General features: G+C 52.5%; 3 protein-coding genes across 3 annotated transcripts; all 3 read right to left on the minus strand.

Moving 5' to 3' along the window:
- Nucleotides 1-542: 542 nt before the first annotated feature.
- Nucleotides 543-10,518, minus strand: LOC131206979 (protein unc-13 homolog 4B-like). Its single transcript, XM_058199585.1, has 11 exons — nucleotides 10,370-10,518; nucleotides 6,473-6,734; nucleotides 4,460-4,809; nucleotides 4,213-4,384; nucleotides 3,550-4,142; nucleotides 3,260-3,490; nucleotides 2,673-3,195; nucleotides 1,973-2,599; nucleotides 1,465-1,895; nucleotides 1,197-1,396; nucleotides 543-1,122 (listed from the first exon to the last, which is right to left on the minus strand). The coding sequence occupies exons 1-11, from the start codon at nucleotides 10,516-10,518 to the stop codon at nucleotides 1,001-1,003; spliced, it is 3,660 nt and encodes a 1,219-aa protein (XP_058055568.1). The 3' UTR covers nucleotides 543-1,000.
- Nucleotides 10,519-12,017: 1,499 nt separating this feature from the next.
- Nucleotides 12,018-21,545, minus strand: LOC131206980 (protein unc-13 homolog 4B). Its single transcript, XM_058199587.1, has 9 exons — nucleotides 21,463-21,545; nucleotides 18,131-18,401; nucleotides 15,653-15,993; nucleotides 14,438-15,466; nucleotides 13,854-14,370; nucleotides 13,254-13,787; nucleotides 12,737-13,182; nucleotides 12,476-12,669; nucleotides 12,018-12,404 (listed from the first exon to the last, which is right to left on the minus strand). The coding sequence occupies exons 1-9, from the start codon at nucleotides 21,543-21,545 to the stop codon at nucleotides 12,310-12,312; spliced, it is 3,510 nt and encodes a 1,169-aa protein (XP_058055570.1). The 3' UTR covers nucleotides 12,018-12,309.
- LOC131211653 (succinate-semialdehyde dehydrogenase [NADP(+)] GabD) lies at nucleotides 18,546-20,550 on the minus strand. Its single transcript, XM_058205224.1, has 2 exons — nucleotides 20,040-20,550; nucleotides 18,546-19,968 (listed from the first exon to the last, which is right to left on the minus strand). Exons 1-2 carry the CDS (start codon nucleotides 20,352-20,354, stop codon nucleotides 18,733-18,735), a joined length of 1,551 nt encoding a protein of 516 aa, XP_058061207.1. The 5' UTR covers nucleotides 20,355-20,550; the 3' UTR covers nucleotides 18,546-18,732.
- Nucleotides 21,546-26,706: the final 5,161 nt, after the last annotated feature.

Below are 26,706 nucleotides of genomic sequence, written 5' to 3' on the forward strand. Positions count from 1 at the left end.
TTTGCTCTGGAGCTTTGTTAGGAAACAGCTCCGACAGCGAGCCGGAGATGGAGATCGACGAGTGTTCGGATCTGTCCCTGAGCAGGAGAGCAGGAGAGGGCAAGATGACGGAGGTGGTATGCGGTTTTGCGCATCTCATGGCCCAACAATGCCCGGGCAATGCATGGAAAGCAATGCAACAAGCTATGTGCAACAAGCTATGTTACATAAAACGCAATTGTCGAAAACTTGGCCAGCGAAAAGGAAGAGGAGGTCTCCTTCGACATACATGTCGATGAGGCACCTTTGCCTCAGCCGTTGAAACCTAAGTTTACGTCGTGGGTGCTCCTAGGACGGCTAAAGTCAACTAAAGTCACCTACCGAGAAAATAATCGATTACTTTCTCCCCAACCTAATATAGAAAGAAGATAGCAAACATAGATTAAATATCCATATTAAAAGTTATGTTTATCTGGTATTTGAGATAAGATATTCTTTCGGATGATTCAAAAAAGCATCTGAGCATCTGAAAAGTTTTTGAGCTTCTGAATAGTTGTATTATTCACAGATTTTCGTAATTCGAACACGATTTGTTAAATGGTTATCAAATATTGTTTTACATCCGAACGAGATTAACGATGATCAAGGTCTGAGCACTAATTTCGACAAGTTTCGATAATACATCACTTATTATTCAAATAATGCACGGAAGGTCACCTTTGTTTCGCTTTCATATGTAGTAAAATCAAAGCAGCTTTGAAATCTAAATGTCAAAGCCTCCGCCGTCAAATGGATTCCCAAAGACCACGGAAAGATCAAAATTAAACCTTACCACGAAATCGATTCATTTATGAAGCATGCGATTCATCGGAAACCGAAACTCTCTTAGTGTCTAATGAGTACAAAATATTGTCACTAACTAGATATATACACCATCACAAAGCTTCTAGTATAAAGCACCTAGATCCGCTTCCTTCCTCCGTTGATTCCAGGTGAGGGTCCAGGGTTCCAGTGTCTGGCGCTACAAACTCAGCGTACTCATCGTGTACGGTGCAATGCCCATTTTTTGCTTAAGTTTCTTCAGAAATTGCGCCGCCGCCTTGTCGTGGCTACGGTTTTCTAGGGCCGTCACGGAAAAGGACGCTGAGGATGGTAGCACGGAAGAATAGTAATTAGTGTCGGATTAGTCTCGATCACAACCAATCGAGGCCACTTACCGATCGTGAAAGGCAGGCTGAGTGGAATGGTCATGGGGGCGATTTCGTGCGCCTCGCTGGCATCGCGCACGATCGGGATGGCCTCGAGCGGCACAAAGCACTCGCCGATGTGCTTCTGGCTGAGGCCGAGTAACTCCGAAACCTTCACGTTCAGCATCAGGAGCGAGTCCTTGAGGGAATGTTGAACCGGGTTGAGTTTTCTAGGGAAGAAAAATTGGAACATTAACTCCCGTTCGAACGCCTGTCGGCAACCGTACAGAGGACCTACAGTATGAATGATTCATTGTAGACGGGTGAGAAGTTCTTCGCCTTCGTCTTTGTCTTCAGCTCCGGAAGCGTTGGCGGACCGAACCGATCCGCCGGGAGAACGTTGATCTTGACGTAGCTATCGCACGAGTGTTTGTAGTCCTTCGGCAACCGCAGCTGGTCGGCTCGCAGGACCTTGATTTGTAGGCCGTCCGGTTGGAACCAGCAGCGCACGGTCAGCAGACCGCACTCCGGTTCCTCAAGCTGCTCCTGTTGCCGGTGTCGATCGAGGTAGTACCGGTGGATGAGCTCGTTGGTGGTGAGACTGAACGTATCCAGACGTTCGGCGATCGTCGAGCATCTGACTGTATCCTCTAATGTGCGGAAGTAACGCACGCTCAGGAGCGCGAAACACCCCCGGAGCCGCTGGAAGGTGGCAAGGTTGTCTTTTTTCTGAAACCAGAACCGAAACCAGACGTGTTCGTTAAAGCGGGACCCCAGCATTCCGTTGGTGGTAGATATGGATTTACCTCCAGCAGTTTCTTGATGACTTCATCGAGTGTCGCTTCGACCGTTGTCCACAGATCGCGCTCGACGGTGCGCAGGTCCTCTTCGGTTAGTCCCACGCTTAATCGGGTCGACGATTCCTCGATCCAGTGCCGCAACCGTTCCACACATTCCGCTGCCGATGGGGTTGGCTTCGTGGAGAAGAACCCATTGCTGGCGCCACCGTTGGTGGCCACGTCCACGCAAGCAACGAGCGCGCCCCGGGTCGTCTGCGTTACGTGGTCGGCGATGAACTGGACACACTTTCGCCGCCAGCTGGCCAACCCGTCGATCGGTAGCATTTCGTCGACCATCAGCTGCTCCAGCGATGTCTTGCGCCTTCCCTTGTCACCGTCGCCAGCGGTATTGGTGCTGCTGCCGGCACTACCCGCACTATCTCGGTTCCGGCTGTAACCGAGCTCATCCGGTAACCGGATCAGAGTGTCGGTCAGGATGCTCACGTTCGACAGTACGACCAGGGAGCGATCGAGTGTTGCTAGTTGCGCTACGTTCGGACCACCATTGGCCGGCAGTGTTGTCCCGGGAGTGTTCAGACTTCGCACCTTCGCCAGGAGCCGATCGGCGTAGAAAATGCAGCAACTGCAGATGTCCTACGGAAAACGGAAGCAGAACGATTAATATGAGGCCAACCGCCGCGACCGCAACACACTCCACGCGACTTACTCCGATGCTTCGCTTCAGGAACTTTCGCAGCTCGTCCTTGTCCGGCCACGCCAGCTGTTGCCAGAAGATTTTGATCTGCGCCACGATCTCCAGAATCTCGCCCGTCGACGGCGAGTGCTTGCGCCGGAGACCATCCACCGGCACCGTGTCATCGTTGCCGGGTCTCAGATCGTCCTCCTCCAGCACCGTCACGACGCGCGAGATCGTCTTGATGGCAAACACGTCCAGGTAGTAGACGATACCGCCGCGGAACCACTGGTGAAACTCGACGATGTACGGATTGTGGGCCGACTGGACGACGGTGTCTGTCTGCTGGAGGAACAGTTTCAGGATGAGGTAGAGCTCGAACAGGGCCGAACTCATGTCGAGACTCTCCATCTCGGCGCGCCGATCCAGCTGCTCCTTCTTGAGCGTGATCTTCTTGAACCCATTGCAGATCGTCTGCACGATCGGGCGCAGGTGCGACACGATGCGCGACTCGTGCTGAATGGACACTTCCCGACTGTAATCGATCGCCATAATGCTGCAAACACGAGAGAATGGGCATCACGCACGGGGATCATCACATTTTGAGGCTCGGAACTTACTCTTTGAAGACACCATCGTAGTATGTCTTCGCTCGCAGCAGGTCCGACTGGAGCAGCTGCACGAACTTGATCAGCGATCGGAGCTTCTCGTCGTTCGTCTGGCTTCCCTCGATGGCGGTGGCCAGGGACGACTCGAACCACGTCCTGGCACCGTGCTGCACCGCCAGCACGGTCGCTTCCCTCATGGTGGAATGTTTCGTACAGCCGACCGCGCCCATTTGTTTGAGAGATCTGCGGAGAAACGGTGTGTGAGAAATGGGGCTCCTGAGGTCAGAAGGACTTGCGGCTACCTAACGGTGGCATCGTCGAACAGATTGACACCCTTCTTGCCGGCCAGCTGGTCCGCTTTCGCGAGCAGCTGCAGCACGGAGTTGATCGTTTTCACGATGTCCTTATCGCCTGCGATCCGTTTGCGCATCTTCATCACGATCGACAGGCAGGAGGGCAGAATGCGCCGGACGCCGTCCCAGAACCGGGCCCGTTCGTCGTCGCTCGCCAGGACGCTGTCGTACCCGGTACACAGCTTATCGAGGACACCCTCGAGCAGGCCAATCGACAGCGGGTAGGTCAGATGGATCTGGCTGTACACGAACCACGCGATCGCCGTCTGTTCGCTCGCCGTCAGGTTGGCGCACTTACAGTACTGCGCCAGGATGGATTCGCCCTCGTTGGTCAGCTTACCGGCCCACCAGTAGCGGGCCACGCTCGAGGTGCGCAGCTCGTAGTCCAGGATCAGGTGCAGCATCTGCTCGTACTCCCGCTTGGCCGTGGCCTTCTCCAGTTTCGAGGTAAAGAAAAACTTCAACTTGATCGTGCCCTGCGGATCGGGCTTCTTCTTCTTGGCCAAACTGTACCAGGACACCAGCCCGGTCGAGGTGATGGACTGCGGGGAAAGGAAAACGGCAGTGCTTTATGAAGTGACAAGTCTGTTTGCCATTTTGAAGTCAACTCACCTCGAGCGAGATGCTGGCACGGCCAATCATCTTGCACTGCGACGCGACCGGCATGAACAAGGACAGCACGTACTTCCGGGCGATCCGTAACGCTCGGTGCAGCTTATTTCGACTGGGCGCGTTATCATACACCTCGATCAGGAGCGTCTCCTTCGTGTCCTGCTTGACGGCGCTGTCGAGATATGTGGAAAGGAGACCGTTTCAAACCGTTGCCTTCAACCGGGCACTACGGGAGCCGGCTACTTACACCGGAAACTGTTGGTTCCAGGTTGGGTTGAGGGCACCGGGAACCGTGGCGGTCCGGTGGGTCTCGCGGGGTTTCTCCTGCAGGTACACGACCACGAACGGGTTCGGTGGCAGCTCTGGGGAGTCGGTTGGCCGGGCCGTTAGCTTCGCCTCCATGATCTCCACGCGCAGATAGATGTCCTGCGCCAGCATCGTGTTGACGCGCTGCTCCAGTTCGGCGTGCTTCGCTTCGTCCACCCCGAACACCTCCTGGATGTAAGAGTAGAGGGCCTTCGGCGTGAGCTTCTTCTGCCGATCGACGATGTTGCCCTGCTTCACCTCGTGCAGGATTTTCTCGTACAGGACTTCAATCTGAGTGCGTTAGGAAATTGAAAAAATAAAAAAATGCCGGATTAAATGATCGCTGAAACTCCACTCTGTTTACGATCTGGGATGCTGTGTTTTTAAACTACCGATTTACTTTGACTTTCAAAACGTCAAACGTCATTCCGGAAATTGTAAACATTTAGTAAAAACTTTGACATTTACGCTTGCAGAAAATTGAGAAATATTAAAAGAAGACTTCCAAAAGTGGTAAGTCTTCAACTCAAACTGTAGGAAATTTGAACCGCTCATTTCATTTGATTTTCGTTCATTTCGGATTTTGGTCTGGTGGCATCATTGGACCTCTTTTCTTCGAAAATGAAGCAGGAATCCAAACACTAGATGGACCATAGTTACATGCGATCCGAAACGACCCTCCGACTAACCACCTTCATGTGCCTGAGCAGACCTCAATTAAATGAACGACAACAGATGGTCCGCCTACAATGCCAATCCAGTGTGCAATAGACTGTGCCGGAATCGAGAATAAAGGTTGTGACCAGAGACGTAGTACGGACACCGCAGTAAGAGACCATGGAAAGTTCTGTGATAAATTTCACTCTTTATCCTTCAAAAGCGCTGGCGGAACGGCACCGGGGTTTCTCCACACTTGTGGACATTTTAATGATCGCACCCTCCATTATCATCCTACTGTGAGCATTTACTATGTAAGACACTTGTGGTTCGAATGTGTGGCGGGTAGTTCCACGCTGACCGCTGACCTCGTTCGCAGCGGAGAAGATTTGCTAGACCGTTTCGAGTGATTCATTGTGGTGTGCAGCAATTAAAACCGGCTGCCTGGCCAAAGATCGGGGCAAACGAAACCCTTCTCACGAGCTGCCTGCTGTCCATGGCGTTGACAGCATCGAAGGTTTCGTGTGTCAAGATTAGCGGCGACTATCGGACTTCCGCCCCGGGCCATGTGCTCGCATTACTGCGCCGCGAGTGGACGAAAGTGCAGCCCAAGAAAGGGCGCTTCCTGAACTGCACCCCGTGGGAGGGTGCTAAAAGTGGCGCTTGACGTCAGCGTCGCTTCGGCTTATCGATAGGCCCTCCAAACACACACGCGTCTGGGCGCTTCTTGGGCGTCCTTGGTAAGACTCGAGCAACGTTCTGTTCCGAGTTCCTAGATGCCATTAGCTACTATTGGAGCTAATAATGATAGAAAAACTGCAAATAATGATGATGCATGGATACTAGCTTTCAACACCTCGCCACATTGGGTTATTGGAGCATCGGAGGACCGCCGACAGCGTAGCCAATGTGGCGGCGCTGTTTTAAAAATAGTAACCCTCTCCGGGGTGGCCAGAGACACCCGGCGCCCGGAAGCTTATTCAACAGTCTGGCGGGTTCTAGGGTCCACTAACTGGTCCTCCTGTGCAATTCCGGCAATTAATCAGCACCGCTATCGCCGTGATGCCGCTTTGTCGCTGCCAACCCAACGCCCGGGGGGATAACGATCGACTGGAGCACCACAAACCATAATGATCGCTGGGCCAGATGAGGGATGTCTTTAAACGGCACGAAACACGCTCGCTATTTATGGACGCGCACAAAGAGTTACATTCAAAACGCCGAGAACCGAGAGTACAATCCGCCGCTATGCTGCGCCACTATGCCGTGATCTAACAGTACCCGGAGCAATACTCACGTAGTTTTCCTGGTCCACCCCAGCGACGGTGGCCCCGCGCTGTAGACTGGAAGACGTGGCGGCTCCCGCCGCCGCCGTCGCCACTGCGGATGGTGCCGTTCCACTTGGCTGGGCCATTCCGCTGGTCCGGTCACCACCCGGCGAGTCCGATTCTTCACCGTGCGGCGGAACGGGTTTGTTTACGTGCAGTAGAAACGCATCCGAGCGCTGCTTGAGCAGGGTGCCGAATTTTTCGAAGAAATGCTTCCGCTTGACTTGCTTGCTGTAATTGGAGGGAAGGAGAAAACGAAAGAAGCTGGTCAGATGGTGCACGTGTAAACAATCGTGGGGAAGCGGACCACAACTCCGACGAAGATTTACGGCGGCTCGGCGTCCACCTCTTGAGTGGAAATTATGTGTGAAGCGAGCTAAACACATCGGCCCGGCACATAAATATTGAGTTGACCATTTAGGCCAGCCAGCCTGCGGTGCGTCCAATCACTAGTAAATTGGTTGATTAATGAAGCGGCCGGGTGCGGCGAAAAAGTTGTCGAAAAAAATTTTGTACAATAAACGAAGGCCAATAAATAAACCACTCCACTCCACGCACTACTAGTTCCGCTGTCCCGGGTGTGTAGTGTGTCCTTGGCCGGGCCCCAAATATTGCATTGCATCGATTGCCGATCATTAAATTTAATACTCGACCCTGAAGACCGATCGGGATCGATCATTCCATTTTATTGCGAAGAAAGTTTTCAAGCATTCCAAGCGATTTTTCTTCCGGGATCGGCCCAATAGGGGGCGCCTAATCTCGCCTTCTATCTGCCAGCGCCGTGCCGGGCCGGGTTTTATTTCTGGTTAACCAAAGCGCCACCCCAAACCGGTTATGCGTTCCTGCTTGCCGGGAAACAGGCCCGGTTCAAGGTTACGCAAGGCTTTAGACAAAGTTACAATTACCCGGCCCAATGGACCATTCAGATGATGCTCACAAATCCTCATTCTCCGGGCGGCAAGGCATCTCCACTTGTAGTCCCGGTGGGGAACCCGGAGAACAGGTTTGTGGGCTTCATCGGCTCCTCTGGATTGCTGGAGCCGTACTTATGCGAGAACCGGGCCAGCTAGTCTGGCGGAAGCAACGTGTGGCAACCGCGTGTTTGGCCACCACGACGGAGAAATGCCAACCGCTGAATGATTGGCAAGTTGACGGCGTCGCCGGTGATATCGCAATACTGATCTTGCATGATTTGCGATGGCGTTGTGGTCAATTATTACGTCCAATTACCGTGTGGACGGTGCACCCGACATTCAGGGTAAACCCCACATGTTGGGACCTTCTCTTATGATACATTACGAGATTGCTGATATGCAACGGCACTGCTGCTGCACTGCTCGGTCATCGGGGTGCTTCTACATGGATGCTGGAAAATCTGGGGCTGGGAATCCCCAGCCGATTGGTCTCCGCTGTTAGGCCACCGAACCTACCGCTGACCTTAAGCATCGCGTGTGACGCAACGCTGCCTTCTTGTGGGGGTTTTCGATGTTTCGGGGACGGGGCGCCTCGAGCCAAGGCATCGACTTCCGGTGAAGGCAAACAACTTCAGCACGGTGTCCAGCTCCCAGGCCAAGCCGAGTGTAGATATTAGAAAGTTTACTCACCCGACAGCGGAACATTAGCTGTGTGCCGCGAGGGTAAAGATTTGAAAATAATGCATCGAGCAAGTCGCGAAGAGGAACTTGTACTTTTGGGGACACATTCGACGCTATTTGCGAAGAGCCCAGACTGAATCATCCGGGACGCGTTCACCCGCTACACGCTTTTGGTTGTTGGGTGGCGGCACTTAGCAAGTTTCTCCCCAAAAATTACCCAACAAACCGTTGGCGTCGGTCCGAAAAAAGGTGAATGCTTAAGGCCGTCCCGTCGTCGAGGTGTTGTTTGGCCGACAAAAAAAATTTGTACGACCCCTCAGCTTATCGTGGACCCCGTGAGGTTCTCCAAAACCTCGGACAAGCGGATAGGGCGCCTGAAGCTACGGCGATGATATGCGTGAGATTATGAGTGATGCAACCGCGGACGACAAGCACTCGTAGAAATCTTGATTCTTGTTTTGCTTTTCTTTAATTGAACCACTGAACCACACATACGCACGTCAAAGTTACGTAGCGGTTCCCGCAAACCGCGCGGCATCAAACGTGATCTTATAAATATTCGATCAGCCCAAGATTAGGTGTTGATGCGCAAAAAACAGATCGGACCCCACGCTAATGACGTCGGTTTTCGGCATCGAATCGAAAGGTTGCACATTTCACATTCATGAATTTGCCTAAAATCACAATGGTCGGGAGGCGAGAAAAACGCGAATCCACGGACCTAATACCTAACACGGACACGGGCACTGGGGCAATTGGAAACTGGAGCTTCTGGCTCGGCCGAGAGAAGTTAGCAAACTGGAGCCTGGCTCCGGCTGTTCAGATCCAGATTATGGCCCCCGGCGGGCGGCCTGTACGTTACTGGCCTTTCTTATCAGTAGCGAGATGCCACGTGAGTCAGAGTTGAAATGAGCCGGCAAGCCGTCAAGCCATAATGAGGTTTGTGAATAAAACAATACACAGTAGTAGCAGGGTGCAGGGTACAAGAAATGAACTTTCTACGATCGCATCTCGGCTCGACTACTCAGCTCAGTATATTCGCGTGTGCTGAGGATTATGAAACGCAGGCACAAGGAACACGTTTTACGTGCCACCTTTTTCTGGGTGGATTTCTCAAGCGGGTTGGTTGACTTTCGATTCGGCCACGCCAACGCACAGCAGGTTTAAAAATGGCATTAAAATGTCATCCAAACCGGAACCCCACGCACGGACGCAGGCGACTTAGTAGGCCGCGGCAGCAACTGCGGCTGCGGTTGAATCCTGCCTTCGGTTTGCTCGGAAGCTTGGGTTACTGAAAAGGGCCCAGTGAGATTGTTGAAAGACTTCACAGTAGGCCGCGTAAGCCCGGTTCGATTGATTGGTTGACTGTTTTGGCAAAAATGTTTCCCTCTGAAATGGGACTTTCACTTGCGTTTATCCCAATTTCGTGTAAGTTGCTTTCAAATTAGGTAAATTTTGCTTAAATCAACGAAGTGAAGCTTGGCTCAAACCATTATAGAATTAATTCTTGAATTAATATGTAAATTATGACCATAAGCATGAGTGAACAAAAATACCATTACTTATGCTACTAATACCTGAACTGAAAAGTACTGGGCCTAAACCATAAATAGCGCTAGTTTTATTGCATTCACCACTTTTTCAGTTAGCACTTTTTCGCTCGAATGAATTCGTTATCACTGAAACTGAGGCCTACTTTGAGGAAAATCGATAAATCGTTTTACAAAAAAGGTTTTAAAATGTTACAGCGGCGTTGGAATGATTTTGGAATGACGTTAGTGCTTGCCTTTTATATCCTTTTTGGGTTCACATTTTGAGCTTTAACGCTTCTGTACAGTTGAGGACAGTTGAGGGACTTTGTTTTCTTATTTAGTTATCTATTCCTACACATAATCACTAATTATTCCCACTTGAACTGGAATAACTACTCATAGATGTTACGCCCGTTATCGAACTGTCCTCTTGAAAAGAAATATTGGAAATAAATATAGTTGTAGGTACAATCCATTTCGCCATCACTTACGATGCTTTAAGAAAGAAAAAGGCATTCAACGTTTCGTACAACCTCATCCACTTTCCCTATCATCGCTTCAAGAGCGATCTCGTTGGGCAATCGTTAACAGAACACTGTCGCAGTGCGCCATTGCGGTCGGCATTACTTGGGCGGTGGAAGGAACAAAAAATCCTCAGAAGCTACTTTCATACACATACACCCACACACGTGCGCGGCCATTTCGATCGCGATGGCGAAAAAGAAATTCGCCAACTTACCCGTTGGCAGCAGCAGGACCGTTCCCGACGATCGCCGTGCCGGGAGGAGTACGGGCATCAGCATTGCCCGCCGTCGCTACCACCGCTTCGGCCACCACCACAGCCTCCGTGGCCTTCACCGGCCGCTGATCTCCATCGTTGGGCGCCATTTCGACCATTTGCAGACAGCCGGCGAACGCCCGGCCGGTTCCGCCGGTACCTGCCGAGCCGGTAACGTGTGGCCGCGCGCTGCACTGCGCGGTGCGATCGTGGTGCGTTGTTCCTTTTTGGCCTTTTTCTTGCACGAGCGGACACGAGCGGAGTGGAGGGCAATCCTATTTTTACGAAATCACCCGTCAAATCACAGCCACTACACGTACAGAATCACGTAATCAGCGAAGCGGCGAGAGGCGGTTCTTTCCAACTGCAGCAAACAATAGGCAACAGTGGCCAAGACACACACCGTATGGCAGTCACAGATTAAACCAAAAGCAACGAACTTTTGGGTCGTCCCAACCTTGACGACCTTCACCACTGGAAGCCGATCCCGCGATCGCGATGCCCGAATTCCCTTTCGAAGGCAGGAATGTACACTGGGCCCTTCTTGTCTTCCTTTTCCTGTATTCCTCTCTTTCCTGTATCGGCCGCTCGGTGCTCTTGGTGTTGCGTTCGCTTCTTTGTTAGATTTGTTGGTCACTACACTTTGCTTTTCGCGCATTCGCTTCGTTTTTCCCCATTCCGTGGATAATTCTTGGACCAACCGGCCGCTGGGGACCCACAGAAGGCACACACATACACGCGGACAATCTACGCACTCCGACGAGATCTTCGCGCAGCCATCCGAAGCGGAAGCTCAACCGTGTCTGAGCGCGGCCTAGTCGGGGCCGGCTTCGCGGCTAACCGCGACTCGCGATCACTCGCGATCGTCCGTCTCGTTTCGATCCGATCGTTCCGTTTCGGTTGCTCGCCGCTCGCGGAAAGGTGGAAAAACACGTTGGAAAGGAACCGCGACGACACACGACCTGGCGGTCTCTTTCTTGAGGCGATCTTTTTTATTTCCCATCGCCCGCGGACTGGGGATTCCCGTGGAAAAACGCTCGTAACGCGATAGACCCGCAAAAAAGGGGTCTACTTGGCGTTTACCGAGGCATGGAGACGTTAGATTGCCCGTAGTACGTGGTGATTCACGTAGTATGAGTCGCTGGATAGCGCAAAAAACTTAAACTCGTTATAATTTGGGGTTATTAAGCGTAACTTTTAAACAATCGTCATTTCCGAATATCTTATCGTCACTTCCATCTCGATTTGATCGAGTGACGATCGCTGATTGATGATCGCAATCACCAGAAAGTTTCCTTGGACAGAAAAAAAAATCTCAAAATCCCGTTAGCTTCACAAGCCACGCAAAACAGGTTTCGCGTCCCACGATAATGATGTGCGGTAATATTCATCCATCGCGGCTCGGCCTTTCGCGCGATTCGGAGCGGGACAGTGGTCAAAAGTAAACAGAAAAGGGCCGGCAAAGCTGGGCACGGAAGGCGCACGACGCCATTATGAGTTTCGCTGCAAACAATCCGGCAATATTAAACAAACGTTTTCTGTCGGCATTTTTTTGCGTTAATTTGTTTATATTTAATTATGATAATTTTGAACGGATGTATCGCCTGCCAAACTGAGCAGTTTGACATGATAATTCACCTAAGCAAATGGTCATTTCCTAGCCCTGGAATATATGGTACGTAAGTACGCAGCGCGCGTAAGTCTGGTTACGGTTTCCAGTTCTTTTATTTCGTAGAATGGTACCTCTTACACACATATACATTCAATTTGTGTCACGAAACAATCGACGATCGACGACGGGTATAAATAGGCTCACATTAACACATTCCCACGAAGGGGGGCTAATTTCAACTCTCGCTTCTCGGCCCGTCCCCGGGTGTCGCAGGGACGTGTGGCGCTCACTACTGGCCGCTCATCTTTTGCTTCAGTTTTTTGATAAAATCTTTGGCCTGCTTATCACCCTGGCGGTACTCGAGCGCACGGAGGCAGTCGATATCTGGAAGAAAAAGAACGAAACCAGACGATAACGATCGATAGCCGAGCGATGATAGAACGTTCGGTTCCTACCCATCCGTGTCGGGCGTGTTAGGATGAGGTGCTTCTGTTCAATCTTGCCCGTATCACCCGCAATGTCGGCGATCTCCTGGAAGCTAAGGTAGCACTCGGCCAGGTATTGGTTGGACATACCGAACAGGTCCTTATCCTTGATGCTGAACATGATCAGCGCGTTCGGAATGGCGCGCTGTTCCGGGCTGAAGGTTCTGTGAAAAAGAGCGAGCCACATCAATCACAAGTCCACTTTGCTTCCGCCGGAGAAGCCGTGCGTACATCACAAACTTCTCATCGAACAACGGGAACAGCGTTTTGCTCTGGCACTGTGTCTTCGGTTTCGCCACCCCGACGAACCGCTCCTCTGGTAGGAAGTGGACGCGTACGAACGGATCGCACGACCCGTTGCCGTCCATCGGCTTGAGGTTACGCGCGTTCACTATCTCCAGCTCGAGGACGTTCTCCTTGAAGAAGCACTGCACCGTCAGCATGCCGTAGGTGGCCGGCGCGTCGTCCCGGTTCTGCTCCTCTAGCCTATCTACGTAATACTGGTGGATGAGATCGGTCGTTTCGTATCCGTGCAGCTGCAGCAACCGCTCGATGTGCGCCAGCGACTCCTTATCGGCCGCGGTTTCCGATTCTCGGTTCTGTGCCGTCTTGAAGTTGGTCACCATTAGGTGGAGCGTGTCGCGCAGATTGGCGAAGAACGACGGAGGACGGCGTTTCTGTGGAAGCGAAAAAAAAAACTGGATTAGGAAGGGGCGAGGAGCGCCACAAAAGCCGTCACACCACTTACGTCCAAGTTGCTCTGGATCAGATCGTACAGGATCGTCGTGAGCTCGGCCCAGATCGCATCCAGGACTCGTTCAAAGTTCAGCTCGTTTAACTCGCTGTTCAGCACGCTCAGCGACTCTTCCATGTACATCATCAACCGATCGAGCGAGTTCGAGTCTTGCTGCAGCAGCTCGGCCCCCTCGACCAGGAACCGCCGCATGGCCGGCGCCATCTTGCGGGCCAGCTTCTCGACCAGATCCAGAATCTTGTTCTTCTCCGTGTCGATCGCGTTGTCCAGCACGGCCCGCAGCGTCTCCTTGCACCGGTCCGCCTCGATGCTGCTCTGCACGTCGCCCAATTTGGCCAAAATTTCGTCCACCCCGAGGTCGGTCGTGAATGGTTTCAGGCTCTGCCGGATGTAGTCGATGTTGTTGATCGCCAGGCACCACTCCGGTGTGACCTCAAACTTTTTCTCGTACACATTCTCCACCATGCCCAGCTTTTCGACGCGGATCGACATCCGGTCGGCGTAGAACACGCAACAGCGGCAGATATCCTGTGCAGGTGGGAAGATTCAGGCTCAGTGTTCGTGCAGTAGCACCGTAACGTCCCCCCTACTTACGTCCACGATCTTGGCCACAAAAATGTAGGCACCCTCCACGTCGGGCCACGCCAGCTGCTGCCAGAAGATTTTGATCTGATAGAAGATGGCCAACGTGTCGACGGCGGACGACGAGTACTTGACCGTCTCGTCGACCGGTTGCAGCTTGTCCAGCTCGATCGCCTTATGGATACGCGTCAGGGCCTTGTACACGGCAATGTCCAGCCAGTGCGTCACACCCGTCATGAACCACCGGTGGTACTCGTCGATCGCAAAGTTACTCTCGTCCGGACTGAGTGCCGTGCCGAGCGTGCAGAAGCGCTTCAGCACCAGGTACAGCTCGAACAGCGTCGTTCCCATGTTGATGTCCTCAAACTCGATGAACCCACTGTCGCCACCGATCCGGCTTGGGCCCGCCTCGGGCAGCTCGATGCGCTTCAGCTTCCGGCAAATGTCCTCCACCGTCGGTTTGATCAGCTCCGCCAGCTTCAACTCGTACGTAATGTACAGCTCCTTCGTGTACGGGAAATGCATAATTCTGAAACAAACAGGGAGAGGGTGGTCAAGTGTTGTCGTTGCAGGAAGTGGGAAAGTTGGCTGCTCACTCTTGAAATGTCTTATCGTAGTACTCGATCGACTTCTGGATGTCTGATCGCACCAGCTGAATGATCTTGATCAAGTTCTGCAACCGATCCTCGTCGGAGCCCGTCTGCAGGAAGTGGCCCTCCTTGATGCCACCGAAGAAATCTTCCGCACCCGACACCACCGCGCTGGCCAGTGCCTCGCGGATGTCCCAGTTCGGCTCGGTGCCGTTCGTCGGTCGGCGCACCCACCCGTACAGCTGCACCGGAAACAGGTCCGTGCCCTCCGGGGGCTCGAGTAGCGCCACCTTGGCAATAATGTTCAGTACTCCGGTCAGCGTTTTCAGGGCCAGCTTGTCACCGGTATTGCGCTTACGCAGCTTACGGATGATAGAGAAACACGACGGTAGCAGCTTCTTCGTGGCTTCCCAGAAACTTTTCAGCTCCTCGCCCGACACGGACATCGTTTGGATCGGGCGGACCAGCTTCTCGAGCAGCGTGTCGAACAGCACGAACGACAGCGGGTGATCCTGGTGGATCGCCGCAAACACGGACCACTGGATGAACGCTTCGGTCGTCGACGAGAGCCCACTCTGAGCCGAGTGTTGCGTGAGGATCGCCTCGCCCTGGATGGTAAACTTGCCCGACCACCAGTACGGGGCCACTTTCGAGGATTCCAGCTCGTGCAGCAACAGCACCCGCAGCAGATGGCGGTGCTCCTGGGCCGCCACCTGGCTGTTCTTCTCCGAGCTAAAGTTCAGTCTTATTCGCAGCGTCCCCTGGCGGCGGAGTTTGTTTTTCTTGTCCAAGTTGTACCACATCAGCATGCCCGACGCCGGAATCGACTTCAACGGGATGCTGGTGCGACCGATCAGTTCGTTGTCGTGCTTTCCGGTCGATGCCGTCTGGGCAATTTCCTTCATCAGCTTCCGCAGGCCCCGGACGCCTTTCACTTCGAACAGCTTGTTCATCTTCTCCTTCACCGTTTCGGCCGGATCAAAGTCCCACACTTCCACGATCAGGTTCGCATCGTTCGCATCTTCCGCGATCGGTCTGCGGTCGGTAGAGTAAAATGGAACAGAGTTACTTCATCTAATTGTGGTCATGTGGTCAGTTTGCGGATTGCTTAAAAATACACACAGCAACCTTCAGTCCACGAGCGAGAATGATTCGCAAACGTTACATTCCTCACTTTCGCTTGGTTTGTAGGTTATGGCCACCTGGCTAGAGGTTACTCACAGCGAAAAGTGTTCCTCCCACACCGGATTGAGCGTGCCCGACTTGACCGAGGTGTTGTAGCGGTGGTTCGGATTGGACGCGATGTACATCGTCACGAACGGATCGGACAGCCCGTTCGAGTCCTTCGGCTCCAGGTCCTTCGCCTCGACAATCTCCACGTTCAGCCGTATCTCGGGCGCTTCCTTATTGCGCGCAATGTCCAGGATTTCGTTGTGCTTGTCGTCCGCCATCTTGAACGCTTCCTGAATGTACGGAAACAGGACGTCCACGTTGAGTTCCTCGTCGTCGCACCCGATGTTGTGGATGCTCTCGAACAAAATCTCCTCGTACAGCTCTTCGATCTGAGCAAAAGAAATGAGACATTAACTCGGCAGAACCGACGGCTGGCGGGCGATCACATTACGGTCATCGAATGGACGATCATGCTGGCTTTCTGGTCGATTTCTTCCTTGCGCACCCCACGGAACGGATGGTACGGAACGCGCCCCGGCCGTTGCTGGAGACTGTTGGCCGCGATCGCGTACGGATTCTCCGGTGCCACCAAGGTGGCAGACTGGCGACGGGGCGGACTCGGCAAGACCGCGGCCACCTTCTCCCGCCGGTCCAAACTGCGGAACGATTTGGTCAAGCGAAGACCATCAAACTTTAGGTTGAACCTCTTGTTCCCGCTGTGGCCACCGCCTTGGATTAACCGTGGCAACGAGTAGGTACTCATGGTTCGTTAGTGGATCGCAAGCCACACCAATCGATCGGGAGATCGCCGCGTTACATAAACGCTGGCCGATGGGGCCGTGTCACTCACTACCGTTGGGCGGCCCCCGGGACCATCCGATCGATTTGTTTGCCACACGCGTTTTTCACTTAAAACATAATCGAACCGCCGTACGCCACCGTGTCTCCTAAGGTTAGTGTGCTCGTTGATCTCGTCCCGTTTCGTTTGGGGTCAGTTCTTTTTTCTCATCCCGCACCTAGCAGCAGTGTGGCCGCAACGGGGCGCTACTACCACGCGAAGTAACTAACGTGCGAAATTTGAGTATTTTATTTTTACACGGCCACTCTGGCGAGACCCCGTTCTAGCGCCCGGCTAGTGGCCGCCAAATGATTCGTTCTATTTTCATAACGCCACGCCGATAACGTTACGATACACGTTTTGGCGAACCCGGGCGGCCAATTACTCCGAGAGGCCGTCGTTGTTGCGATTGATCAGTTTGGATCGGGAAGATCGGGAAGCTTATGTAACGCGAAGCGCCACTCGTAAAAAGGTTGGAACGGCCGCGGATCGGAACTTCCGAATGGTGGAATCGCCACACAAAAAACACTGTTTACGGCACACCACCCGGCACCACGGCACGATCGTAACTGACCGAACGCGCGAGATCCGTTACACTCCGGCTCCGACGGCATCGGAAGGATGATGGCCGCACTCGAAGAGGATCACAGGAACCCACATCCCCGGGATGAACCTGTGTGCCGGTCGGCACGGTACACGCAGAGATTTCCGAACGGATGCGATTCGATTCGTCATTGACGAAGATATAAATAAGCTTAGCAGTGTGTGACCTGCGCGGAAAAATCCTTGCCACTCAGCCAGCCAGCCAGCGACCGGATCCGACACCGACACCGGCGACGACGACGACAAGGTTCGCTATGGAGCCGACGGAACGGCCTGCTGGCTACCCCAGACTGGCTTATGTTGGAGTAGGTTATGCACGCCGTCGTATAACAGGACGGTCCGGAATTCGAAACCGCTCGTGGAACGCGCTGATCCACCCAAGATCGATCGATCTGCTGTTTGTTGTACAAACAGAATTAGATCGAATTGAGTCGTTGTCGTCGCGCACGGGACTCAATTTATTTATGTTTCAAATGGTCATTAAGACCGCGGTAGACAAATAAACAGCTAACGAGAGCAACCTCCGTGCTCAGTCGGGAGGGGCCGTTCGTTCGCTTTTGCCAATCGTGTTTACCGTAACGTGTAAATGGGTGAAAGAAATGCAATAACATTTGTGTAAATACCATCTTTTAGTCACCAAAAAAATAAAATAAAATAATAAAACTGATATTTAAAACCCCCAAAAATCTGTCAAAGGTGATTGTTTAGTAAGTGTGAAAATGCCCCAAAAATTCGCTTCTCGACGGGTGGCAACATAAATCACTGCGGTCAAACCCATAACACGGAGCGGGACCTTGTGGAAATATCAAGGTTAATATAGCGTCCACGTTGCCAGCGACACGCAGCAACACATACGCAACGGTAGCTGATTTGAGCGCAACCCAACACACTGCGCACGTGTTCGTATTTTTAGATGAACACCGAAACTCTTGCGAGGACCAAAAAGCTGCCACCGATGACTACAGTCCCGCGTCCAAATTAAAGCCAATCCATCGTCCACTTCGCCCGTTACCGTAATGATGCGCCTCGTGCCGATTGATGAGATCGCGTGTTACACGCGATCGATCGAGCTACCGCGAACTTACATTCCAACCGAACGCATCCTCGATGAACTCGGCCTGTTTGTCCTGCTGGTCCTCGGATTCACTGTCGGCCAGTGTCTCGTTGCCACTGTCGTCCGCTTCCGCTACCGGTGGCAAACCACCCGACGCTTCGCCCATCGGTTCTTCTTCGTCCACCCCATCAGCGTCCGGTAGCGGCGCCAGCTCGGCCCGTATGTTCTCATCGTGCTGGATCGACTTTTGGCGCAGAATCGAGCCAAACTTCTCGAAGAAGCTACCATCCAGATCCTGAATGCTGTTGACCGACGGGAAAGAAGGGAACAAACGGAGTGTTAATGAAAACTCCAGCTTATAACGGATGAGCCGCGAGTAAGTAATGAAGATCTAATTGAAATGCGAGAACACATTGCCACGATGGGCCACAAGGGAATTATGGCACTTTGAACCTTTATTTATGATGAGTAACATGGACATTCACTGCTTAACGCTCTAGCGCGCACTGCTACTATCGAACTGCGGTCCGAGCGAATGGAAGACATGAGATGGATTTAGGCCCGGCCTAGGCCAATTGCAGCGTATCCTAGCGACACGACCGATGACTAGTGTTGGAGCCGGTGGCCCTCGTTTTACTGCAGACCGCCATAGCAGAGATACTTAATATAAACGTATTCGTCGATTCCGTGGCGTGACCCTTCGCGCCCAACACCCGACTCCTTGATGCCACCGAACGCAGCCTCGGTGGCCGAAATCAGCCCCTCGTTGATGCCAATCATGCCCGTTTCGAGTTCGCGCGCCACCCGAAACACCTGGTTCAGGTCCTGCGAGAAGAAGTATCCGGCCAGACCGCGGCGCGTGCCGTTGGCGATGGCCAGCGCTTCGGGTTCCGTTTTGAATCGAACCACCGACACGACCGGTCCGAAAACTTCCTCATTGTACAGGAGCATATCGTCGCGCAAATCCGTCACGACGGTCGGTTCGTAGTACAGTGGCCCATGTTCCGGTAGCGGACGGCCACCGCACCGCACAGTGGCCCCCCTTTCTTTCGCTTCGTTCACAAAGCGCTCCACTTTGGTCAGCTGTGCCCGGTTGATGAGCGGACCGATCTGCACCCCATCGTGACTCCCGTCGCCGATCCGCAGCTTGCCGATGCGGCCGATCAGCTTCTCCACGAACTCGTCGTGCACTGCGTCCTGCACCAGGAACCGGTTGGCGGAAATGCACGTCTGGCCACAGTTGCGGAACTTGGAGTTCATCGCTCCGGTTAGCGCTTTCTCCATGTCGGCCGATTCGAACACGATGAACGGTGCGTTGCCGCCTAGCTCGAGACCGATCCGCTTTACACCTTCGGCACACTGCCGGTACAGCAGCTTGCCCACCTCCGTCGACCCGGTAAACGAAATGGCCGCTACCTTGTCGCTTCCGCACAGTAGCTGCCCGATTTCGGCTGCATGCGTTCGGCTGCTCGTAATCACGTTGATAACGCCCTTCGGGAAGCCAGCTTCCTCGGCCAGCCGGGCCAGAGCCAGCGCGGTCAGCGGTGTGTCTTCGGCCGGTTTGATGACCACCGTACAGCCGGCCGCCAGTGCAGCGGCCGCCTTTCGCGTAATCATTGCATGCGGAAAGTTCCACGGTGTGATGAGGCCCGCCACACCGACCGGATGGCGCGTCAGCATGACCTGCCGGTTGGCGACGGGTGACGGCACAATCTCGCCGTAGATGCGGCGCGCCTCCTCCGCGAACCACTCCACAAACGAGTTTCCGTACGCAGTTTCACCAAGCGACTCCGCCAACGGTTTGCCCGATTCCGCCGTCATGATGCTCGCAATCTCCTGACGGTGTTTCTCCATCAGCCCGTACCAATTCTGAAGCGGAAAGGGAGACTCTTTAATTGAAACTAATAGGGCACCAATTGAGCGGCACGGCCGTATCAAACCTTCAGCAGGGCCGCCCGTTCCTTTGCGGTGCTGTTATGCCACCCGGTTTCGTAGAACGCATCGTACGCCGCATCGATCGCTTGCTGGACATCGTCGCGGGCCATATCCGGCACGGCACCCAGCACCTGGCCGTTGGCCGGATTTTGTACATCGAACGTAGCACCGGAACGGGCTCCAACCCAGCGTCCGTTCACAAACGCCTGGCTTTGGGCGAGCGGATTGCTGTGTAACATTCTGACCACCCGGTTTCCGGTTGCGGCAAAGTTCCACTTCAAACTGCGCCGCAACGAGCAGACCGCCACCGTTCGGAGCATTTTTTCGTGCCAATTCACGATCGATACCACCGGGTTATCTAATGCGAACCGTCCACAATCGGTGTTGCAGATAGGAAGACGCGCGCCGTACACGAAACGTTGCCGAATTGATTAGCGAACGCGACGGCAGAGACGATTTTAACGAGCACTTCAGGAATTGTCGCCGACGAACCGACTTTTCGTCGTCACGACAAACGGTCCGTCGCACAGCTCGGATCAAAACAACAGCGAAAACTGACAGCATCTGTGTCGGCGGCTGACAGCATCACTCACACACTGACACACGCGCAGACGGCATAAACTGACAGAATCGAATCGTTCACGCGTTCAAGCTGGCTTCAAATGCGGTCGAACGATGTTGCGGTCGAGTGAATATTTTAAATTTACTACATTAAAACGAATAAGTTTTATATTAGGAAACGAAATCCTGTTCGAATCGTGTCATGCCACGCTAAGGTGGAGTTTTGTTTGACCCGCATTGCTACGGAAATTGCTTCTAATTGTGCCGATCGTCTCGTTATCTTAGTCCCTAAAAGATGGAAGCTGTGGAAGTGCATCGCAAGAGATTTTTCTTCTGCATCGCTGATGCCGACAAGCGCCAGGCACACGAACACAAACCCCGGGGCAGAAACGTAAAAACCCGGCACCGGCAATCATCTGATCGGAAGCGGTGGGGTGCGCCATTGCACTCGAGATTTGTTGAGTAACCCGCTAAATACGATCGGTCTGAGGATCGACTAGAATGTCTGTAAGTGTAAATTACTTGACCGCGACGCGACTGTGACCGTCAGTGGTGTTAGCCTACTTGGTTGCCACTGCGCATGTCGCCTTTTTTCCGACGACGACAGGATGACATGCATTGGCCGATTTTTTTACGATCGAAAGGGAAAACTTGAAAATCGTTTGGCTGCATCATGCAAACGTCGTGAGCAGTTTTCACTATTCGCGAATATTGTCCATTCGTCCGACGCACTGCTCGACACGGTCGACTTACTTTACACACTTTAGCCACGGTTTAACAGGTTTTCGTTCCGCTTCTTCGCGATGTTATTAACATTGGCGCAGAAAGGATTTAGCACTATCTATACGAAAAACATGATTTACATACATGGACTGGTGCTCGGTCGGGGGTTTTTGCTTCTGCTCCTGTATCTTGTCGTAGAAACCTTTCCACATCGCCTCTTCGTCCATCCTGACGGTGCCGAGAATCGATTCGCACTGAAAGAACTTGCCGGGCTGTGTGGTTTCCCCTTTTCTTCTTCAGAAGGCCCGAGCCCGGTGGCGGTCGATTTCAAATGGGAGCAAAATGTCTACGGTCGCCGCCTTGCAGTCGCCGCCACTGCTACATATTTTTTAGTTTACAAAACATACGCGTTAGAACCGGGTGTTAATGGGATTTTTGCTTGTTTTGCAACCTTTCCGACACATTTTCAAACGCAGCCGCAGCAGCCGACACAGTTTTGACTATGCGGCCACCCAATATTTTGTGCAATTAATTGGAATGGGTTCGATCGTATAACTTTCGTCACAGAGTGAGCATTAAACGGAGATCAGATGAAGCATTCGTTTCTCCAAAAGATGGAACCACAGATGCTGAACTGCCCAGGCTTGATCGGAATGCAATGAATCGCAACGATGATCATTACAATTTTAAATGCGTCTATTAAGCGATCAACGAGGGCTAGAACGGCGAACATTCCTTCCGAGGCACAATCGTGTTCATGTTCTTGCACCGATTACTCACTGATTGAAAATGTAAGATTCCTCGTGTTCTAGACACGCAAAAGCTTTCAAATGCATCGTATGTGTCTTCTCACTAAAATTCGCTTGGCAGCTCATAAAATGAGCTATTCCAGTTCTTTTAGTACTATTGTCATGATGCAGAAGTCGTCACACTCATCAGTGTATGGGAATGCGGTAAGAACCCAACAAACAAGCTGAGCCCTCTATTTATGTAGCAAATTGTGTAGCGATTAAGATGCATCGCAGTGATTGCCATTGTGATTACTAAACCATTACAAACCCGCTGATGGCGGTTGGCCACTGGCGGGCAGATAGTTGGCAAGCCTAGGATTTACTCATCACCGTTAAACAATTCGCCGCACAGGCGGAACGTGGTGCGGCGGTGATGTCACTAGGGCACGACGGTGCCCTCAAACAAACAACAATGATTGTAGCTGTACCGAAAAGCGAACCGAAACACAGCAAACAATCTTGCATGCCCGCGACTGACCGCGTATCGTGGTGGTGTTTACGGTCAGATCTGGCGCGCATTGGCATGATAAACACGGGCGTGCCAAACGGAACAGAGCTCCATTAGCACATTGGGGCGATAGGAGCACGCTACAATTGCCCAAAGCGCCGGCAAGTACAAGTCGAGTTCTTATTCCAGACGCAATTACATTCCGAATCCGGCCTGGCCAATAAAGACCGTCTTCCGAATTCCCCGCCGGTCGACATCATCATGTAGCGGCGTCATCGCGCAATGAAACCACGTCCGCCACGGTCTGCCGGTTACGTCCGGTCCGGTCACTACTGACTCACAGGGCTCATGCCGGCTGGCGGTTGTGGGTGTTCCGTGGCGGACAACAGCTTCCATTCACGACGCGAAATTACCCGCGTTCGTCATTCGGGCGGTTGGAGCACGAAACACGATATATGGACATCTTGGCTCTGTGGAACTATTCGATGAAGTCGTCTTATAAATATGCCAATTTGAAGTGTTTTAGGGCCAACGGGACAAAGTAGGCGAAAAAACGAGCCAGCGACTGACTCATGAATGTCCTCTACGAAATGGGGTAACGCTGGACCGGAAGTGCTAAGAGCACGTTACATGCCACCGAGATGATGCTGTATTCGCCCCTTCACGAGCGTTCGTAAGAATGTGTCGGAAATGGCTGAAAAGGCCGCTGTTTCTCCCTTATTATCTTTTCTTCATTCCAACCGGCGAATCTCACCGGTCTCGGATGGCGTTGTGGTGGTTGGCTTTGTTTATTGCCCGCTCCGTTTACAACTTTTGCTGCCAACCAAAAAAAGCGATACCGTTGACGTAAGCACAAAATGGACAGATTCTACGGTTGGTTCCCGGATGGCCTCCTTTCGCGCTCGCCTTTCACAAACTGTTTTCACACTCGGCTCGGGTTTTTGGGGTTGGAACACTGAATCTGAGAACGATCGATCGACCACTCGAAAACTGCCCCGAAGCTCACTGGGACCCTCACCGGTTCCGTGGGGTAAACCTACACGCGACCAACGCAAATCTTTTCCTCTCGCCAAGGCAAGCAATATTCGGACACGGAGACGAGAGCTAAACCGCGATCTACCGCACGATCGGATGCAACGAGACTGAATATCGCGTCAACGCGGCAGCAACCCGGAAGGTCCCACGCCGTTTGCTCGCACACAGCCACGGATGGGAAACTAACACTCACTGAACGGGCGGCACACAAACAGAGGTTCGCGAACGATCGCCGCCCCACGATCGTCAGCTGTGCGCGAGCGAGATGCAGCTATAGCCGAAGTAGTGCGTACACGCATTTATGACACCGGAATTTTGATTTGTGCCCGATTTGTTTACAAACAATTTCTCGGTACGACGCACGCAGAATGCATTAAATGAACGCACTTTTTTCAGTTAGTAAATTGTGACCGATCGCATAATCAATTCATGTCACCCGATCGCGGCTCGAGAGCGTGCACCGAAGGTAGGCAATTTAGTTGCAGGTTGCGTTACCAATGGCACGCCGGTAATGGGAAGCTCATCAGAAAATTAGACAAAACTACGCCGACGCCCTTAAGGGCAATTAGAATGGAGGTTGCGTTGAGCCGACGTTTGAAGGTACACGTCGAGGGAATTGTTTAAAATCAAATTTCGCGCCACGGCTGTGGATTTGAAAAAGGTTAAAACGATCACGCCCGCTGTTCAACAAAAACCGTGTACGTGACCTAGGCCCAAGAAAGGGCTTCCCACGGCACGCACCTCACACTCAAAGGGAAACTTGATCAACCGATCTACCGATGGCTGCAACCAGAGTGATCGACTTCCACTGCTGCTTATGGTTCAGCCCTTAAAAGTTAGCTCGCCGCTTAATTGTGAGTAGATCGTCAAGTCGGTTGCAAAGGGGCCAATAAGGAAATCCGTGGGTCACTGCTCCGTCGACTTCATCTACCAGTGTTTAACATCATGATCGGTTGATCCGGAACGAGCCCAATGGTGGACAAGCAGAAGAACTGTTGCAATAGTTAACTATTGACTGGTTGGTTCAACAGCCAGAAATTATAGATTGTAATATTCTTTAAACATAAGTAATATAAATATTTTACTCTTTGTTAAAATAGTAGAAGATCGTTTCAGTCTGACTTACTTCTGCATCACAGACCCACAGATATTAACCCATTCGGCATTTATTCGTGAATACCTCAACCGCTAATGACGAAGGTCCACAGGCATCCAAAGCCTTTCTTATGCTCAATCACAGAGCCACGTGCCACGATGGCGAAGGCAGAAAATTATGTGCCTTGTGCAACGGTGGAAATGGAACCGGACGTGACCTTTGCTTCGTGAATCATGGACCCAAAAACTTGGTTGGCCGATCCTAGGGCCGGGCTTAGCACGGCCTAAGCACCCCACACCATAGGGTGGCGACACGGCAACCCTTCGGCCACCAACAATGACCCCGTCACACCACTGTTAACATTAGCAAGGTCTTTGCGTTGCGCAGCACAGGTGTACCACCTCGCGGAAACAATGCGCGGGTCACTCGCGGCCGCGGTTGTGTTAGTGACCGCGGTGTGCAGCGAAGTGAAACGGTTACGGGCGTTACGCACCCAATACGCGCTCAAACACCGGCTTCGAGTGACGTCATATGCGCGGAGGCGCCCGTTTTGGGCAATACAGTGCTGGCCGGGTGTTGAGTTGACGGTTTCAGAATCGTTTCTTACTACTGTAATTTGCTGCCTCGAACGGAAAGAGTCGTTTATCAGCAACATAGTCTGAAGAAGAAGTTGCATAAAAAGCATAAATCTTCAGACATGCTATCGGTCGGGGAAGAACAGACTCCCAAAACTGAGAACGAGAACAAATGGAGATAAGGCGAAAAATCCCCGTCGAAGACAGTTTGGCCCCATCTATAAATTTCACCATTTGGGATAACTCCGGGGATTTACCATTGTTTATTTTTTTCCCATGAGCCGCAAAATATCGTGGAGCGCACTCTGGACGGGGATTTCTTTTATCTTGCAATGAGATCCTCATTGCGAAAACGATCTCTGGTGTCCCTGCCGTTCACGCGAATGGCTAAGGAATATAAGCAAATCGTTATTTGTTTCTTGTTGCGGTGTTTGAATATCGGGGCCAGACGGGTGGCCAATGAAAGCCAGACAAATGTAAATGAAAGGAACGGGGATTTTCTGCATCAAATTAATAATTGGTGCCGCCATCTTGTTTACACTTTCACCACGGTTTTAAAGTTAGCCTAATGTTTGGGGTAAATCAGTGAAACCGGACAATTCCAAACATTAGCACGCACATGTTATATATAGAAGATCGTGCCATAGAATGATCGCTAGCAATCATCAGCGATCAATATATCGCAACGTTTTTTTTACACTGTACCCACTCATAAAGCATACACCACTTGAACATCAAAATTTTCACCAAACACAAGGCTACGGCAAACGTTCGAGTTCCGACTAATCACTCACCTGCGGTCCTTGGACTGGCCCGGTTTCGCTGGCTTCTGGGGCCGCATCTTGCGCAGCATTCCGAGGCTAAAGTACTTCTGCCAGGCGCTTTCCTCCTCGTCGTCGTACTTGTACGTGAAGAAGCTGCCACCGCCGCTGGTAAGGAAGTTGTTTGACCTTCGCGCTCGACCGTTTTTCGTCCTTCCGGTGCGTCCACCAAACCACAGCCGATCCGACCACAGGCGGTCAGTTTTGGAGCGATCGCGTCCACCGGTGGTGCTGGCCGATCGACGCTGACCGACGTCCGTCAGGCAGTTTTCACTTTTGCTCCAACTTCTGACACCGCCGCCGCCGCCGGCTGCCGACGATCGGTTGCCGATGCTGAACAGATTCTGTATGCTGCCGCTCCATCGCCCAAAGGTACTGCTGGTGGCCTGGGGTGGTGGGCTCAGCAGATGCGCCTGCGCCTGCGAACGGCCGGCGGGACTCCGCTCGAGCGGCCTATTTTTAATCGTGAGCAATCCGGTCCGTCGGTTCGAGTGGAGTCCGTCTGGAGTGCTGCCGCTGACCCGTAGAGTCGCACCGGGATCCAACTCCGCCGGTTCCTGGTGTAGGTTCTCGCTGGTGCTCCGGTACATGATGGAGTTGGCATCGATGGCGTTCAGCACCT

This window comes from Anopheles bellator, chromosome 2 (genome assembly GCF_943735745.2).
Source record: "Anopheles bellator chromosome 2, idAnoBellAS_SP24_06.2, whole genome shotgun sequence".
Lineage (NCBI taxonomy): Eukaryota > Metazoa > Arthropoda > Insecta > Diptera > Culicidae > Anopheles > Anopheles bellator.

Excerpts from the sequence above, each read along its gene's own strand:
- LOC131206979 (XM_058199585.1), bottom strand. The coding sequence starts at position 10,518 with ATGGCGCCCAACGATGGAGATCAGCGGCCGGTGAAGGCCACGGAGGCT. Across the intron at positions 6,735-10,369 it reads GGTCCTGCTGCTGCCAACGG|CAAGCAAGTCAAGCGGAAGC; the intron begins GTAAGTTGGCGA and ends CTCCAATTACAG. Across the intron at positions 4,385-4,459 it reads TGGAACCAACAGTTTCCGGT|CGCCGTCAAGCAGGACACGA; the intron begins GTAAGTAGCCGG and ends ATATCTCGACAG.
- LOC131206980 (XM_058199587.1), bottom strand. The coding sequence starts at position 21,545 with ATGGACGAAGAGGCGATGTGGAAAGGTTTCTACGACAAGATACAGGAG. Across the intron at positions 13,183-13,253 it reads TGATCCAGAGCAACTTGGAC|AAACGCCGTCCTCCGTCGTT; the intron begins GTAAGTGGTGTG and ends TCGCTTCCACAG. Across the intron at positions 12,405-12,475 it reads AACACGCCCGACACGGATGG|ATATCGACTGCCTCCGTGCG; the intron begins GTAGGAACCGAA and ends TTTTTCTTCCAG.
- LOC131211653 (XM_058205224.1), bottom strand. The coding sequence starts at position 20,354 with ATGCTCCGAACGGTGGCGGTCTGCTCGTTGCGGCGCAGTTTGAAGTGG. Across the intron at positions 19,969-20,039 it reads AACGGGCGGCCCTGCTGAAG|AATTGGTACGGGCTGATGGA; the intron begins GTTTGATACGGC and ends TTTCCGCTTCAG.